General features: G+C 41.1%; 1 protein-coding gene across 1 annotated transcript; it reads right to left on the bottom strand.

Annotated features, from left to right (window-relative positions):
* Positions 1–301: 301 nt before the first annotated feature.
* On the bottom strand, positions 302–12,728 carry LOC308402245 (uncharacterized protein). The gene is made up of 8 exons (XM_080890932.1): positions 12,568–12,728; positions 11,182–12,154; positions 10,621–10,710; positions 8,679–9,068; positions 7,078–7,141; positions 5,825–6,735; positions 5,646–5,735; positions 302–2,369 (listed from the first exon to the last, which is right to left on the bottom strand). The coding sequence occupies exons 2-8, from the start codon at positions 12,109–12,111 to the stop codon at positions 2,043–2,045; spliced, it is 2,802 nt and encodes a 933-aa protein (XP_080747058.1). The 5' UTR covers positions 12,112–12,154; positions 12,568–12,728; the 3' UTR covers positions 302–2,042.
* Between the last annotated feature and the right edge of the window lie 5,200 nt (positions 12,729–17,928).

Here is a 17,928-nt window from a genome sequence, read left to right as displayed (position 1 = left end):
GCAGTTGGGGTCACAATTACTTCACTTTACGAGTGCACCGTCTCTGATCTCATATTCCTGGTAGAAAACTGCGATGAGCTGCTTCAACTTGTATTTTATTGCATTCTTGCAGCCGCAGCCCTGCCCTGCAGCTGTCTGAGTAGGACTCTAGTGTTCCTTCTTTTGACTATTTAGGTGAGCAGGTCCATGGTCTTGTGTCATGCACTATCAACATGTAGTAGTTCCACCAACATTGGGAATGCTGGTGAGATCAGGTTTAACGTGCAGAAATGATATTTCAAGAGACGCTAATGTAAAGTATCAAATATATATGACTTTATTATGGAAATAAACTATCAAGGAAAAGAGAGATGGTGCTACAGCAGCCATGATCATCCAGTTCTGACGTTTAAAATCCAGGAGAACACCTGCAGGTTTCATGCATTAATTGGTCCTAGCACAAATGTTTAAAGAGATTATAATAGTGTTCTCTGAGCACTAATTTGTAACTGTTTTTACCCCCAAAGAACTCATAATAATGTATTTAAATATTTCAACTTTAAATTGTTGCTCAGTCTTGACAGTTGTTTCTTGCTTCTTTGTTTAACGTGAATACAGGACGGAGTCGCAATCAAACCTTTTCCCTAAATGAAATCAGAATGTCTCTGAGTATACAAATACTGCATTGTTCAGCTGCTGGACACCAGCGCTCCTTCACTGATAAGCTGAGTTTTTTTTTTACCCCTAGTAACACGCCTTAAAATACCATTAAAGAACAGAAAGCGAGCACTGAATTCAGACTCTGTGCCCAACCTTATTATGGACAAAGTAAGAAAAGTTCAAAGTAATAAAACAAAATACTGCAGTAGAGGAAACCCTCTGTAAAAACTGTAGTGCATCAAAGTTTAAAGCTGATTTCTGTCACTCAAATAATAATATACAATCACCGGACATTTTATTAGGTACATCTGTCTAACAGCTTATTGATGCATGGGATAATGCCTCGTTAGGAATGCAGACACGGTCGAGACGACCTGCTGCTCAAACTGAGCATCGGAATGTGGAAGAAAGGTGATTTTATGTGACTTCGAACATGGCATGGTTGTTGGTGCCAGATAGGTTAGCCTGAGTGTTTCAGAAACTGCTGATCTTCTGGGATTTTCCCACACAATTATCTCTAAGGTTTGCAGAGAATGATCTGAAAAAGAGGAAATATCCCGTGAGCAGCAGTTACTCTGGGGGAAAATTTCTTGTTGATACTGGAGGTCAGAGGTCAACTCATTAGCACAAGGTATGCAGAAGAACATCTCTGAACACATGACGCGTCAAATTTTGAAACAGAAGCAGCAGCAGAAGCCCACACCGGGTGCTCTTCCTCTCAGCTAAGAATAGGAAACTAAGGGTACCATTCGAATAAGGTCACCAGAGTTGGACAATAGAAGATTATAAAAGTTTTGCCTGGTCTGCCAAGGCTCAGTTTCTGCTGTGAAACTGGGATGGTACAGTCAGTGTAAACAACATGTAAACATGGATCCATCCTGCCTTGTATGAACGGCTCATGCTGGTGGTGATGAAATAGTGGTGTGAGGGATTTTCTCTTAGCACATTTTGGGCACCGTAGCCTACCTGAGTATTGTTGCTAAACATAGCTATCCCTTTATGACAACAGTGTATTCATATTCTGATAGATGCTTTCATATCCCAAAGCTCAAATCGTCTCAAATTAGTTTTTTGAACATGACAGTGCACTCAAACGGCCTCCACAGTCACCAGATCTCAATCCAAAAGAGCACCATTAGGATGTGGTGATATCAGAGGCTTGCACCATGAATGTGCAGCTGACAAATTGGCAGCAACGGCGTGATGTTATCGTGTCAGTGTGGACCAAAATGTCTGAGGAATGTTTCCTGCACTTTGTTGAATCTATGCCACAAAGAATTAGGGCAGAAGAGGGTCCAGCCAGGTACTAACCAGGTGTACCTAATAAAGTGTCTTAGTGTATCTTGATACATTCACTGCTAAGAAGCCATTAATTAGCTACTAGTTTCAAAAGTGCCTAAGTCTTATAGCTGAACAGGCTCAGAGCAGCTCTGACCCCTCCATCCAGCGTAACACCTGCACTGAAACTCAGACTCCATTAGCTTTACATGACGTGGCTGCAAATGTCCTAAAACTCTGTATTTCCTCCATCCATTTGGTTTCCTCTTGGACACCACCTTCCACGAGGCAGGGTCAAGGTGGAGGTAGGCCTTCGACTGTGGATCCTTCCTCTGACACCGTCCATGAGAGGAACACATGGTCTGACTGCAAAGCGTAGCCGCTGATGTCACGTTTACCAGGTAAGGACCCAGAGTGTTATCGATGTAGGACTTGACGGCAGCACAGGTAGCCTGAAAGCAGGAAAGAAACAGGATATGATAAACCAGGGATGTGCAGAAGAATGCCCAATAAAAGCTTTAATGCAACTTTACATAACAGAATCTTTAAGCTATATGCATGCTCAGGTAACAGCATGGATATGTTATTTAGTCTAAAGTTATTACAAAATGAACAAAGACGTATTTCAGAGCAGGTAACATGTCCTGTTTTACTCAGCATGAAAAAAATACATTAAGACTGTTAAAGATATTATTAGTGGTCAAAGCAAAAGGTGCTGAGAAAAGCGCCACTCTAGCATCATCATCAATAGACTGTTAAAAACACAATGTGCCACCTTGTTTTTTACCCGGTGATGCTCATGAACACATAAACAAGCGCTCTGGCTTCTTTTGACTCAGTCCCATATACAAAAGACCTGTTGTTTAAACCACTTTAATCTGCAGCTGAAAAAAAATCTCCAGTAAATGCTTCATTTACTCCCATCTGAGTAATGTTTGCCAAATATCAGTGTCCAGCTGTGCAGAGAGCTCCTTTTATAAAATGAAACCACATATTTGTCACATTAAAAAAGAAAGTACGCCCTCTGACATTTCTGAGGTTTCTAAATATCAGGATAGGATAAAAGCATTATCTAGACATTAGCAGGTCTTAAAATCACGTAACTACAACCTTGGATGAAAAACAACATGTGACATATTGCACCATGTTGTTTATTTAACAAAAACTAAAGCGAAATGCAGAAGACACGTGTGAAAAGCTAAGTGCACCCCACGATTCAGCTGCTTGGAGAACCACTTTTAACAGCAGTAGCTTGAAGTAATAGCTTTCTGTATGACTTTAGCAGCCTCTCACATGCTTCTGGAGGAATTTTGGCCCACTCTTCTTTACAATGTTGCTTCAGTTCAATGTGGTTTGCAGGCACTTGTTTACAGCTCTCTTAATTCTCATTGCAACACCTTCATTCTCTTCTTTTTCAGCCACTCTGTAGGAGATTGCTGCCTCGCTGGGAATCATTGCCCTGTTGCATGACCCAGTTTCAACTAGGTTTTAAATGCTAGAATATTTTGGTGTGAAGAGGAGTTCGTGATCGACTCAGTGACTGCAAGGTGTCGAATCACCCCTCTACCACTGTGCCTGACAGCTGGTGTGAGGTATTTGTGCTGATATGCAGTGTGTGGTTTTAACAATCCGTCAAGGACGTTGTTCCAGAACATGCCGAAACAGCTTTGTTTGTATGACTTTAGCAGTCTCTCACATGGTTCTGGAGGAATTTTGGCCCACTCTTCTTTACAATGTTGCTTCAGTTCAACGTGGTTTGCGGGCACATGCCGAACATGCCGAAACATTCTTTCAGAGAGAGAACAGGTACTCCTAGCAATCCTTTCAAACAACCATACTTGTTCAGTCTTTTTCTAATTGCACAGTCATGAACTTGAACATTTAATAAGCTGATGGAAGCCCGTGAAGTCTGAAATGAAGCTCAGGGGTTTTTTATTGCGATTTCTCTTATCAGCATTGCACAGTCTGACCTCTGGGTCTTGCTCCAGACCATTAAATTGGTAAAACTTCTGCTTTCACACAGGTGCTCACGCTTGCTGATGATCAGTGTTGGGGAGTAACGGAATACATGTACCGCCGTTACGTATTTTAAATACAAAATATGAGTGACTGTATTCCATTACAGTTACAAGGGTGGTATTCAGAATACAGTTACTTTGTTGAAATAAATGGATTACACGGCGGTCTTTTCCTGTTTCACATATTAGGCTATGCTCTCTCTATTTTTGGTAATTCCACACCGGAGGAAACCTAAACAACACGCGTAGCCTATTTAGAGGCTCTTATGCCTGTCTGTCAATCTGGCGGCCCACGTCACCTCTATTTGCGGCCCACATAATGACGTGAAGAATTATTTTACAAAAATTATTCACAAAAATGATTTAATATGAAGGCAATAGAGTGTTACAGGCATCGCCCTAAAGAATGTAGCCTCATGGGCAGTGTAGTCCGTGCTGCAGGGAGAATGGACTGCCATACTCGTTATGTATCTGTGAGCGCGAGGAGGGAGAAAAAGGATAGTCGAAAAGTACGAGTTGTCATTGAGCAGAAATGGGAGCTGGAAGCATGTAAATATAATAATAACCACTACAGCCAAAAAGAGTGCCTGACGAGCCCAGTTGTAAATAAGATATTATTAAGACTCGATTGTACACCGTGTTCGTGTTTTCCTCCGAAACAATAAGTTCCGTTGGAGCAGCCTTTCAGCGCCTCTCTCTGTCTCTCGCTAGCAAAGTTGACCCAGACAACAAAGTCAAGCGAGTTTTCGTCTATGAGCCCAAAACTTAACGTATTAGCCAGAGGTCCCTTTAATACGGTTCGGAGACGCAGACCTGTTTTATATATGCGTGGAATAGTTTTCTATACGAGATCGCTGCAAAAAGTGCAGCCTTACCCTAATGTCCACCCTACTGTTACTCATTTTATATTAAGATTTAAAAATCTAGTTGGTATTGGTATGGCGAGTAGTCTTCAGTAATAGTAATAAATCACACAGCAATACATTCATGTAGTTGTAAAAAAAAAAAAAGCATGATGATATATCAAGTAATCCAAAGTATTCAGAATATATTACAAAATACATTTTGGGGCATGTAATCTGTAATCTGTAGTGGAATATATTTTAAAAGTAACCTTCCCAACACTGCTGATGATCAGCTAATCAAGTGTAAGTTTATTCTCCATCTCAATTTCTTAGGTAGCAGTAAGGATATTTTGTATTTTTCCACACACTGCTTCTGCATTTTGGATTCGTTTTTGTTAAATAAATAATGACCTGGTGCAATATATCATATCTTGTTTTCCATCTGAGGTTGTATTCACTTAACTTTAAGACCTGCTAAGAGCGGGATGATTTGAATATGTCCTGAAACTTAAATCCTTATGGTTGAAAAAGGGTGTACTGTCTTTTTTACCAGTACTGTGTGTGTTCAGCAGGATTGAGAGGCCTTGTTGCGAAGAGGTAACAAATGAAATATACAGTGGAGCGATTCCAAACAGACCTTAAAACTAAAGAGCTTGAATATGAAATAAGGAAGTTTTAAAGTACGTTTTTTCTTTTTCATTTCAGTAATTTTTGTGCAATACAGTTTCCTGTGTGTAACTTTCAAAATTTTTTTAAAAGCGTAACTTATAAAACAAAGACCCTTGTAGGCATCAGTGAGAAATGTAACATCCTCACTTTCACTATTACAGCCAATTACATCAAATGGACAAGTCAGTTATTGTACCTGAGTTTTAGAAAGAGTGTGGTCACCCCAAAGAACTACACCAGCAGAGCCTAAAGCGGCACTCTCTCCGATAGTGTAGACCAGGTGCTCCTGTTAGACAGAAACAGAGAGGTGAGCAAAACACGCAGCCCCAGTCACGACAGACACAGAATGTTTGAGTTGAAACGTCTGATTCTTGCCTGAGAGAGAAATTCCAGCGTGTATGTGTAGACGATGCGAGCATAGGCGTACACGGGCGGTGCGAACGGAGTCACCTGATCCGCTACTCTCATTGCCTCCAGGATGCGGTGGTGGCAGTAGAGGAGCACTTCTCTGCTGAGACTTTGCATCTGGATGCTGAGATAGATGTCGGGATACAGAGCAGAGGAGGTGCTCCACAGCCATAGAAGCCTGTTATTTCTCTTTAACTCCACAGCTGGACACTCCCCTGTGTAGCCTGTGCTTTTGTTGCTGTAGTAGTTGTAGCAGTTTGGAAAACCATAATAGCCCCACAAACCATCAGGTCTTGCCGCCTGCCCCAGTTTCAGAGTTTCCTCCATGAAATTCCTCGCAGCTTTGCTAAACTCCATGCGTGCTGCGTCATCTACTTGTTTGGGGCTCCAGTCTGGATGCTTAGACCTCACTAGTGCTTTTGACCCATCCTGGTATATCTTCTTAGTGTCCCAGTTTCTCTCCCATTCAGGTCTCCAACTTTCCCAATCCACCACACCCAGGCCTGGGAAACCCCTGTCAGGGATATAGGTGTTTACATTCTCCCTGGCAACTTTGAGATGTTTGTCAAGGCTGCTGTTTTGTGGAACCCCGCCATTAATAGCCTCTCCCTGGGGGGAATACCTTGGATACAGACCAAGCTTATCATCATAAAAGATGGTTATGTTCTGACCCATAAAGGTTTGATTCTGGTTGTGGACAATGTTAAACATCCCCAGGTCAAGGTTAACGCCATACTGAGAGAGGCATTTGGCAGTTGGGGCGTTCCACACAGTCAGGAAAGGTACTTTGGAAAAAGGTGAATTTGGATAGTGCAGCCCTGAGACGAGGCTGATCAGAATTAAGTGCTGCAGCACCGCAGGCTTCAAGGACCTCATCCCTGGCAGGAAGGAAACAGTGTTTATGTTACCCAGCAGTATTATGAAATTTTAAGAGCATATTGCAAAATGTTGCTATTTGTTTAAACAAAGCTTTTCCAGTTGTAAGGCAAATCAAATCAATAAGAGTTTTAAGAGTTTCTACTGTTTACGAGCCAGGAATTTTAAATGTGTCTATTCACTACTTGTTACTTTATTACTTTTCAAACACCTTTAACACGCCAAAAGCTTTCTGATCATTACAGATGTTGTGTAATGCAGTAAACTTGGCTAGAAATAACAGGCTCTAGTGTCAAAATAATGTGTGAAATTAACTAACATTAAGCTTGCAAACACTGACTCACCGACTTTATAAGTAGAGAAGGATTGGAGCGTGTGGCCTTGTGAAATACCCACAAGTCTCATGATCTGAAACACATATTCAGGAAAAATGGGAAGTAACAAACGCTGAACCAATTAGAAGTGTCCACAGGACCTCCAACAACCAATAACAAGAGACATGCAAATCATTCTATGGAGAACACAGATTTAAAGTCACAGGCAAGTTAGCACTTCCTCCCATCACACTGTACAGCTTGAAAACAGTTTTCAGATTGTTTGAATTTAAAAAGAATATAAATATGACAATCAACAGTTTATTGGGGGACTTAAGAAAGCTTGACGTTTTCTGAAAAACCACCAAGCGAAGCCATAATGAACTCTTCCACCTTGCAATTTAAATGCGTGCTTTGCTCAACTCTTAAAAGCATATAAAAATAACCAGTGGTTAACGAAAACCTACAATTACATGGGGAAGGGGGTATGAGGGTGCTGCTGGCAAAATGAGTCAATCCCTGAGAACTAGCTGGCTCGGACTCCCCTGGCCACAGAGGCTTCCCGCAGAGGCTTCACTCTCAACTGCTGACAACAAAATCATGCCTGTATTACTCCCAAAACCATATCTCAGCTATATTATCTCCTTATGTAGTTACAAAAAAAAGAAAAGCGTCACACTTACTTTACTAAAAATACACACAAAGCACGATAAAGCAGTTTATTTATCCAAAACTGGCTGGCACAGCGGTTAGCACCATGGCCTCACAACCGGAAGGTTCTGGGTTTGAACTTGCACGTTAGCTGGAGCTTTCCAATTTCCTCCCACAGTCCAAACACATTCATCTTAGGCTGATTGGAGATGCTATATTTGTCTGAGCCTGAATGGCTTTTCCGCACAAACCGCCTGCGCAAATCCTGAACCACTAATACACCTGAGTTCTCCCTCCTGTGTCAGTTGTGACCATGGCCCCTCGCCCAGTGTCACTTAGGCAGCCTTAAATTAAAACACAACAACCTCAACAAAGAAGTTTATTTACACCGACAAATGCCATTTTTGTATGAGAGACATCAATATGAGAAACACTGTGCTTCTGGAGTCAAAAGGCCACTGAAACATGAGGCTCGTAGAGTGGAGATGTGTCACCCTTTTAAAAAAGTAGTAGTCATGTTTTGGACAATAATATCGTATAAAAAATACATTCAAATAAATAATAACACTGCGAATGCCTCTATAAACACATCAGATGTCAGAAAGAGGCCAATTTAAAGAAGATTTAAAAGAAATTAGGCACTTCAAATATATTGTGCTGTTATCAGATTTAAGTGAATCGTTTTCCACTTTCACCACATACATTTACTCATTCGCAGCATTTACCACAGAAGCATCCTCTCTACAAGAAGCATGGACACCTTGGCAAGCGGCGAGTGAGAGGACAATGTAAACAGGGTCATTTCCAGCAAGTTTTTTTCTTTTTTTAAATGATTAAAAGTTAGAAACAAACACTACCTTGGAATTTCCACAGCGGTTCTTACGATATACAGCAACAGAAAAAAACCACACACACCTATCTTCCCTTCACCTCTCCTCTTGTGCTCCTTTTAGACTTTTACAGTTACATAATAGGTATTAACAGATGAGCAGGCAGACAATCAGTAAGATCAAACACTGCAGAGCCACTGCTGTGGCTCGAGTCGCCGTCCCTTTTTGGTGTAGCGGGTCTGTTTGATCGCAGAGCTCCCCCTGATACCCGCTGTAACACTGACACTGAAAGTCTGCTTCAAAACTTAACCCGTCTGCTTTGCCGAGCTCACCGGTGACCGTCAGCTTGCCGTTCTTCTCGACGATGTCGTGGGTGAGGGGATTCAGATGCAAGTAAACGTCGCTGTTTGAGTTTCTGCGCAGACATCGCCCGTGAGAGCCGCAAAGGGTCTGGCTGCACAGTTCTGCTGCCGTGGAAACGTTCAGGAGGTACTGACTCAGTGTGCCCCGCAGATATTTATCCAGATCAGAGCAGGTGGTCTATGGGAAAAAATAAGTGGATACATGAAATCTTCAAGTACTGCGCAATTAATCTGAAAAATATGAAGTAACTAAAGCTCTGGTATGGAGTACAAATTGCTATAAATACACTTTGTAAGTGAGTAAAGGCTGTTTATTAATCAGCATGCTCTCAGAAGTTTAGATGATATCATCTGTGGTTAAAAATAAATGCGACGTATCCAAGTGATGTGTTTAATTTCACAATCGTTGTGTGCATGCTTACTTTGGTTGTGTGCACAAGTTTATTTATGAAGCGTATTTCACAGAAAGATGTCACAAAGCGCTGTTACACAACAAAGAGTACAATAAATAGGAAAATTAAGTGTCATAATAGCCCATAAAATGGGTATTTTATAATAAAAGAGTAATAACAATAATAATTATACATGTAGTGCCACAGAGTGAACGGCTCTCTTCTACCTAGTCTTTAGTCACGTACGCAGAACAACAGATTCTGAGTTGTGAATGAAGACAGCGAGCAGCTGGGATAACTAAAGTGCTCTGTATGCAAATGCCAGAATCCTAAATCTATTGGGAGCCAGTGTAAAGAGTATAAAATAGGTGTGATCTGAGCATCAATAGTCTGGAATATGCGTTTTTATAGCTTGGAGGCATGAAAGAGATTATTTATCCAAGCTGGTTAAGCGTAATGGAGTAAAAGCAGGACGCTGTGTGGAAATACTTAAAGTACAAATACATTTATTCTGAATAAAGTACCTGAGTAAATGTACTCAGTTACATCCAGTGGTGCTGGGGACTGCTAGATTAACAGTCACTCTAATCCACGGATGTCAAAATGATTTTACATTGAACAGTCCACTTTGATCCTAAGTGGGTTGGACCAATGAAGCTCCTCTATATCGGTGTGTAAAGAACTTTACTTACACATTTAATCCCTGAGATATTTTAATATAAGGAAAACAAGTGTTTTTTCCAACAAAGATCTAAGATTTTTTTTTGCATAATATAGAAGTGTTGTTTGGGCTTAAATTGAAAGAAATAAACATGTAAAATTACAGAAAAAGTTTTGTTAGCTCACTGTGCGGAAATTAAATTGTCTTGTTGAAGTCTCTTTATGCTTGGGCCTTTTGCACTTCAAATCGTTACAAAAGTCTAGTTTTGCGTGTCTGTTGTTATATTATGACATGATTTAAACCTTTTCAAATGTATCCTTGTCCAATACGTTTGAAAACTAAACTTTGAAAAAATAAATAAACAGGTCAACTGCTGCAGAACATCCCTTTTTTTTAATGATGATTTCAAGATTTTGGATTTAATGCCCCAAAATGGAATCGAAGTCAAAGCCCCAGTCAGCGTATATGTGTTTAATCAGCACCTGATCATGTGGCCAAAGACATTAACCGTAAACCCTGAACTTTGAGAAATATCTCCTAGTATGAAATGCCTTCGCATGTCACAGACGAGAAGAGCAGCTCAAAAGTTAAGATGATAACATCTGTTCCAAAAAAATGCATACACCATATCTGAGTGATTGATGTGTTCGTTTCGCAATTGATGTGTGGACGCTTACTTTGTTGTGTGCATAAGCAATATCTCCCCACATGATTATTCCAGCTGCTCCCAGGGCCACACTCTCCCCGATCGTGGACACAAGGTCAGTCTGCAAAAAATTACAGGTCAAACAAAAGGAAAACAGTCAGCTAAGTAAGTGTCAGAGGTTCATAGGCTACTGTATGTGAAGTAGAGGCCCAGCTCTTCTGTTCTCATTCTCCTATAAGCAAATAAGGGTGTTTAGAGTGACTTTTAACTTGACCAACACCCATCCTGCCTACTCTGCACAAATGAAAGGTATTGGGGTGTCTGAATGCCAGCAGCACAGGAAGGGACTGTAGCAGCAGATAAGAGATGAATCTACACAGCATGCATTAACATTAGTGCTCAGTGACGGTTCTATATGTCAGGCTTTTACTAAGAATTAGCAGGAAAAAGATAGAAGAAATGTTTCGGAATATAGTCAGTAACATGGCTGGTTCGAAACTTCATTAGTGTCTTAAAGGAAAAAGCAGGAAAAAAGTTCCAGGAAGAGGAACCAAATTCAACACTGGCACTGTTTCCAAAGTTAGACTGTCACCTCGGTCAGCTGCTCCAGGGAGTTCATGTACGTGGGCCGCGTGTACACAAAGACAGGACGTGCCAAGCCATCGCCCGATGAGGCCAAACGCATCCCCTCTTTCACACGGTTCCGCACAAACTGGCGTCCGGCGGCTGATGAGCGCAGCAAGCTGCTCATGTAGATGGAAGGGAAGAGGGCTGTGCTCTCAGTCCACAACCATTTCAGCTGGTCATTGCGAGACACCTCCACATCAGGACAGCGGCCCGTGTAGCTCTCCAGAGTGCGCACGTAGTTGTGGTTGTAGCAGTCAGGAAACAGGTAGAAACCCCACAGCTGGTTGGGCCTCAGGTTCTTAGCTTGCTTCAGTGTGTCTAACATGAACAGCCTGGCAGACAACTCAAACTCCTGCTGGGCCACTTTTTTCACCTGATCAGGAAGCCAGGTTGGGTTCTTCTGGCGCACCAATTCCTCAGAATGTCTGCGATAAATGTCTTTGGCTTCCCAGTTACGTATCCAGAGGGGACGCCAATCCTCCCAGTCGATAACAGCTAAACCAGTGGCCCATTCTGAACGTATGTACTTCTTAACATCTTCTGGCATTTTCTCCAGGTGCCGTGTGCGACTGGCCACCTGCGGAAGTCCCCCATTCACCGGTGTTTCATCTTGTTCAAAATAGGGGTACAAGCCCAAGCGCTCCTTGTAGAAGATGGTCAGATTCTGATTAACAAAGCCCTCATTGGGTGTAGCCACAATCTGGAACTGGTCCAGCTGGAAATGAATTCTATGCCGCGGGGCACAATCTTCAATCGGGGCGTTCCAAGCAAGGAGCAGAGGCTTTCGGGAATACAGTGGCCATCTCGTGGGCTGCAGTCCCAGAGCAAAGAGGCAATCCCACAGCGGGACAATCAGCAGCAGAGCTTTCCAAGCTGACAAAGTCCCGTGCAACATGTCTTCAGATGTGGATGGACAAAAAGGACTGCCACACTCTGCTCTACAATCCACAGGAGGGAATGACATGTTAGTTTCCTGAATGCACATGGTGTTTTCTCTTAAACAAACCTTAAACATGTTTCCATTTTATTTATTCAAAACCAACTTTATAATTACATGGACATGAAGCACAAGCTTCTCTTTTGTGACATTGCCACTGCAGATTAATTTACATAAATGTCTGCAGACTATTAATATTTTCTTAAAAACAAGAAAATAAATAAAAGAAAAGAAAAGAAAAATGGTAATACAATTTTTATCCAAAAAATAGGCTTCTTTAAACTGGATTCTACCTCTAGCAAGCTGTTAACATAAATTGCCTTCAATTTAATTACTGTTTGCAGCTCTTTTATTAGCAACGATAAAAAGGTAAAGTTAATCAACTTCAGCTTCCCTACAGATGGATACACTTACCTTTACTGGCAGGCTGGGGAAGCATTCCCCCGAAGACAGAAGCCTACAACTTCACTCCGCGTTTTGGCGTTGCTTTAAAAACAAATAGGAAAAGAAAATTCAGTATAAAGAAAAAGACGACGGGGTAACTTTACAGGAGCACATGCAGCTGTGCTGTGTCTTATAACCTCGGCTCTCCGGCTCCTTGCGGTATGTAAAACTCACAGAAGTCAACTTACCCCCTGCGATGTTGTCAGTTGCAACTCGTTCAGTCCCGAGTGCCAAACCACTCTCGGGATGGGATGTTCCATTCGGTCTGAGGAAAAAGGGGGGGCCGGAGAAAGGAAATGGACATCCTTTAAAAAAATCTGTCAGCGGCTCTAATTCGTTTCTTCACGTCACTACTTCAAACTGCTTCGAGTATCAGCTTAGCGAGACGTGCTTTGATTGCGTCCTGTTTTTCTTTTTCCTCAAGGCTAACCCTCGTGTCCCGGCTCAGCGCCTGAATGGGTCGGTCCGAGAAAGTTCGCCTCCACTCTCCGTGAAACAGATACACTGTAACCAGGGATGCCAATATCTACAAAAGGTCACAGCAGGGCACTGTACCACATCCCTAAATATAAGACCATGCTTACAACTCACCTTTCAGCTGCATGACAATCGTGTTAAGGATATTGAGAAATCTGATGGAGGCGATTTTTATTTAGTTTTTTTAAGTTGGGTTTTGACTATTGCAACACCTTGATTCTTTTCTTTTTCAGGCATTCTGGTAGAGTTCCTGCTGTGCGTGGGATCATCATCCTGTTGCATGACCCAGTTTCAGCCAAATTTTAGCTGTTGGACTCACATTTGACTCTAGAGTACTTTGGTATACAGAGTAGTTCATGGTCGACTCAACGACTGCAAAGTGTCCTATGCCTGCAAAACAAGCCCCAATTATCACCCCGGCACCACCGTGCTGACAGTTGGTATGAGGTGTTTGTGCTCATATGAAGGTCGTCCATAAGTTCAGTACGGAATATCTGTAATCATTCATCTGCCTCCTTTTCTGAGTGTTTGGCCGCTTCTGGTCTGTACTTCATAACCACTTTCTCACATTGCCAAACTCATTTCTGTTATCATTACTCGATTCCAATCATCTTCCGGCCCGCCTTCTTTGACCCAATCAGCTTCCAATCTGCATGTTTTAAATCTGTGCTCTCCATCATTCTCCCTTTCAGATTCTCATTCATGCATTCATACCTCCTCCCCATCTCCACCTCAGGCTCTGGGGAGTCCTGTCCTAAATCCTGTCACCTCTGGGAATCCATCCTGCCATGATGGGTCATTGAAGTCTAACTGCCAAATAAATTAATTTCTCTATCTCAATAAATCATGTTTGGTTCTTCCAAATGATCTTTCCTCTTTGAAATGCTATGGTGACCTGCTGGTATGCTTTGGTTTTTGTCAAACAGCACTCATTATGGCCAGACATCTTCACTTTGATCTCATATGCCCAAAGGACACAAAGGACACAGCATGTGCAAGACTTGTGATTTGAATCCTTCTAAACAAGTCATACTTGTTCAGTCTTTTTCTAATTGTAGCGCCGTAAACTTTAACATGTAGCATGCTAACCGAGACCTGTAGAGTCTAAGATGCAATCTGAATTTTTTTTTTGAAATTTCTCTGAGGATTGCACAGTCTGACCAATAGAATTAATTTGCTGAGGGATTTGATTTTAGGATGACTGTGGCAGCAAACTGTCCACGTTTCTGCTTTTATAGAGGTTCTCATGCTTGCTGATAATCAGTTAATCAAGTGCATTTGATTAGTAGCACCTGGCTGCTACTTAGCCTTACTTAATCTTTCAATGGACTCCACAGACTCTTCTGAAAACGTGATTTTTTTATGTCAACAGTATGTTTTAATAAATTTACAGTTTGGTTGTTTGGGCTACACAGTGCATCATCTTTCATGTGCAGTTCAGTTTACAGGTATAACATTTACCTTTGAGATATATATATCTCACTGGTCTGATGAATATATTTTTTAAATTTACCAGTGGTGTATTTTTCAAAGCTTCTTTTTATTTGACTAGTGAAAAATTATTATCTCAAGTCTTTTGGTTGCTGGTACTTAAGTATTTTAAAGTTTCCTTCCACTCATGCAGACTTGAATGTCTTGAACACACTTCAGAAAGTGGGCAAGAGGCATCTGGCACACAGATTTCACTGCTGCCTGGAGCATGTGATGACAGCCACTGGCGAGGGCTTAACAGAGGAACCGAGTACCACATACTGTCATGTTGCCAAGCACAGTAGATATGGCAGTGGAGAGGAGATAGTAAAGGCCATGTACCAACACGTAATTACCTAAATTTAACAACCTGGGATGATTTGGAAAAATTGGGGAATCCATATGTGCGCTGTACTTGAAGGTGATTTTCTAATAACAGGTACAACTTTTGCTTACGTCTGTACTCAATGAATAAGATCTGAAACACGGCATTCCTGGAAAAGGTAACATTTTCCCCAGGAGATACATGTTAACTAAAAGATCCCTGAGCACATGACTAGGAAGAGGTGGGGGAGCCTGGAAATTCTCTGGTTTCCTGTGCCAAAATCCATTCCGCTTGTTTTGCTTTTGAACTTTGCTGACTCACCTCACCATGTCATCAGCTTCTCTCTAGGGCTCTGCAGAGTAAGGAAAAAGTGGACCACGGACAGACCCGTGTGAATGAACAGGGAGGGAAAGGAACAAAGGAATGGCTTCATTTCCGTCTACTCTCGGCTTCCCTTTGACCTCTGCCTCCTGAACATTACATCAGCTGAAGTCAGGGATCGTCAGGAAGCTAAAACAATGGCAGGGAAACTGCCAACACACCCTACTATCTTCACTTTTTGTCCCAAACACTTTATGAATTGTGATACATTTGGGGTAATGCTCTGACTTGGTAAATTTGAACTGAGGAATTATAAATGGTTGTAACATCCAAACATCCAGTTTATATAAGAATACAACAAAACCCACATTTAAAGGTTCATAATGCAAACAAAGTCTGAAACTGAGGAGCACGTATCCCAAAACGTTGATACGGACGTAACATTTTGAGTGGGGGAAAAATTTCATCACTCATCAAAATAAATTCTTCAGTCTCTGAGGAGTGCATACATTACATCATTTGTAACTATAACCTTATTTTGTGGCTTTACTAGAAAAAATAGGAGATTACCACCAAGTTTCCTCGACTTATTTGTAATGACTACATATGATCTCACTGTAACACAGTCAAATGTAACAGAATCCATGTGAGAACTAGCACAAAAATGGCTACAGTAAGCGCCTTTGTTTTACTTTAAAGCACTACAGCTTGTTAAATTACTCCCATGTAAACAATATATCTATTTTACTGTTCATAATTCAAAGTATGGTTTAGTTGTATTTCAAGGCAGCTGATAATTTATAGTGACTGCCTCTCTCAGCCTCAGCCCCATGGACAACTTTTCCCCGTATAAACACACTGCATACATCAGAGAGCACATTACGCAGATCAGAGCGCTGCTATTTGGTGTCATATTCATGAACTTAGTGCATTTTTTATGACTTTACAGGAAAGCGTTCATCCTTTAAGCGAAACATCAAAGACCAATGGAGAGGAAACACATCAAAGGGGCTGACCTTTGGCCTCGAAACGCTCCGACCGCATTCCACACAATTACAGACACCAGAGAATGCCTGCAAAGGAAGCCCTACCCATTTATTGTGGGGATTTGTCATCTGAGCGCAGTGAAATATGTTTACATCGCCATTAAAAGTTGATACTACACCAGCTGGCAACAACAACCAAAACCTGTCACGATCTGAGGCTGAGCTTTTAATTTCATCCTTATCTATTTGGGAAAGCAAACTCCACACAAAGAAGTAAATATGCATGATTTAAAAAAGTTAAAGCAGGTATAGCTTTTTGCTGCCATCTAGAGGAAATGTGGCTTTTATGTTGCAGATGTCTTGAGTTTAGATTTTTTTTTTTTTTTTATAAAAATGGGAGAAAAAAATTAAGGGGGGAAAAAAAAGAAGTTTGATTTTCACCGGCAGCCTCAAAGCACGGCCAGACAGAAATTCAAGAAGGTGACGAGGAAAACTAAATATAAGCCAGAATCTGGAGATGCCAGGGTTACGCTTACAGCTGTTTCACAAGTACAGGGATCACTGACCCCACATTCAAAAGTCACCATTTGGTTGAATGCAATCTGCACTTCACTTAATATTTTCTGAATAGTTAGCAACTTAAAGGATTTCTTGCGAACATGTATAAAATCAATTCAATCTTGTCTACTTCCTCTTCAGCTAAAAATAAAAATTGCTGTTAGCTTTCTAAAGTTCACAGAAATAGCTTGACATTTTAGTTTTACTTGTTTTCTTAGAAAAGAGAAGCACGACCGGTTCTGTGTCCACAGACACCAAAAAAATAATGTTTTTACTGTAGTACAAAACACAAGATGTTTCCTATTTCACAGACGCCAACAAGTCTCAAGTTACCACATTACACTCATGTAAGCCATGTAAGAATCATGACTGGCTACCAGAATACTAAAGTAACAAAATCTTCCTTGTAGTGTAGTGTGAAAAAAATTGTTGTCAGGCCTCATTTCTTCATATTTTACATCAATGGACCAGACATTTCTGTATTTTTTTTTCACGTGGTCTAGAGGAACAGCTCTCCAGGTTTTTCTGTAGGTCATTCAACTTCATCTATAAGATACAGTAGAGGCTTTGTCGTGATTTTTTGCTTCATTTAAGCCAGTTGTGTTGGGGATCTTCGTCAAAACTGATGGAAGTGAATACATATGATTTTGATCCACCATGCAAAATAATATGGAAAGCATTTGATTGACAAAGGCTTCATTTCTCAGGATGACAATGACCTGCCATAACACCTGGAAAGTAAAACATACAGTGGAAGTCTCAACCATGGATTGGACCTCAACATTAATGAAGCAGTGTGGGATCATATCAACAGAGAACAAAAGGGAGCCAAAAACCAAAACTCTGAAAGTCCTTCAATAAACCTGGAGAACTATTCCTGAAGAATAAAGCTTGAATGCAAAAGTTTAGGCCGTGTGGAAAAATAAAAGTAGTTGTAACAAATCTTGATTTTCAAGCTTGTTAAAACTGTGGAAAAACTGTTTTTGACCTCGTATGTTGTGTTTCCATCTACGTCTGCAAATTTCAATAAATCACTGCACCGATTTCCCATTTTCCCAGCAAAATACAAAGAAAGGAAGGGTGACTAAAGACTTTTTGCACACTAGTGTAAATCCAGGACCTAAACTCAGATGTAAGGGGAAGAACTTCACTTCCTAATATGATAAATGAGAACACGGTCTTCCGGTGTCTAAC

This window comes from Rhamphochromis sp. 'chilingali', assembly GCF_963969265.1.
Source record: "Rhamphochromis sp. 'chilingali' genome assembly, chromosome: 9".
Taxonomy (NCBI): Eukaryota; Metazoa; Chordata; class Actinopteri; order Cichliformes; family Cichlidae; genus Rhamphochromis; species Rhamphochromis sp. 'chilingali'.
Note: the sequence above shows the minus strand (reverse complement) of the source record. Positions and strands in the feature narration are given on the sequence as shown.

Coding starts and splice junctions, on each gene's coding strand:
- LOC308402245 (XM_080890932.1), bottom strand. CDS start 12,111: ATGTTGCACGGGACTTTGTCAGCTTGGAAAGCTCTGCTGCTGATTGTC. Junction 6,736..7,077: donor CTTCTCTACTTATAAAGTCG/GTGAGTCAGTGT, acceptor CCTTCCTGCCAG/GGATGAGGTCCTTGAAGCCT. Junction 2,370..5,645: donor ACACTCTTTCTAAAACTCAG/GTACAATAACTG, acceptor TCCTGCTTTCAG/GCTACCTGTGCTGCCGTCAA.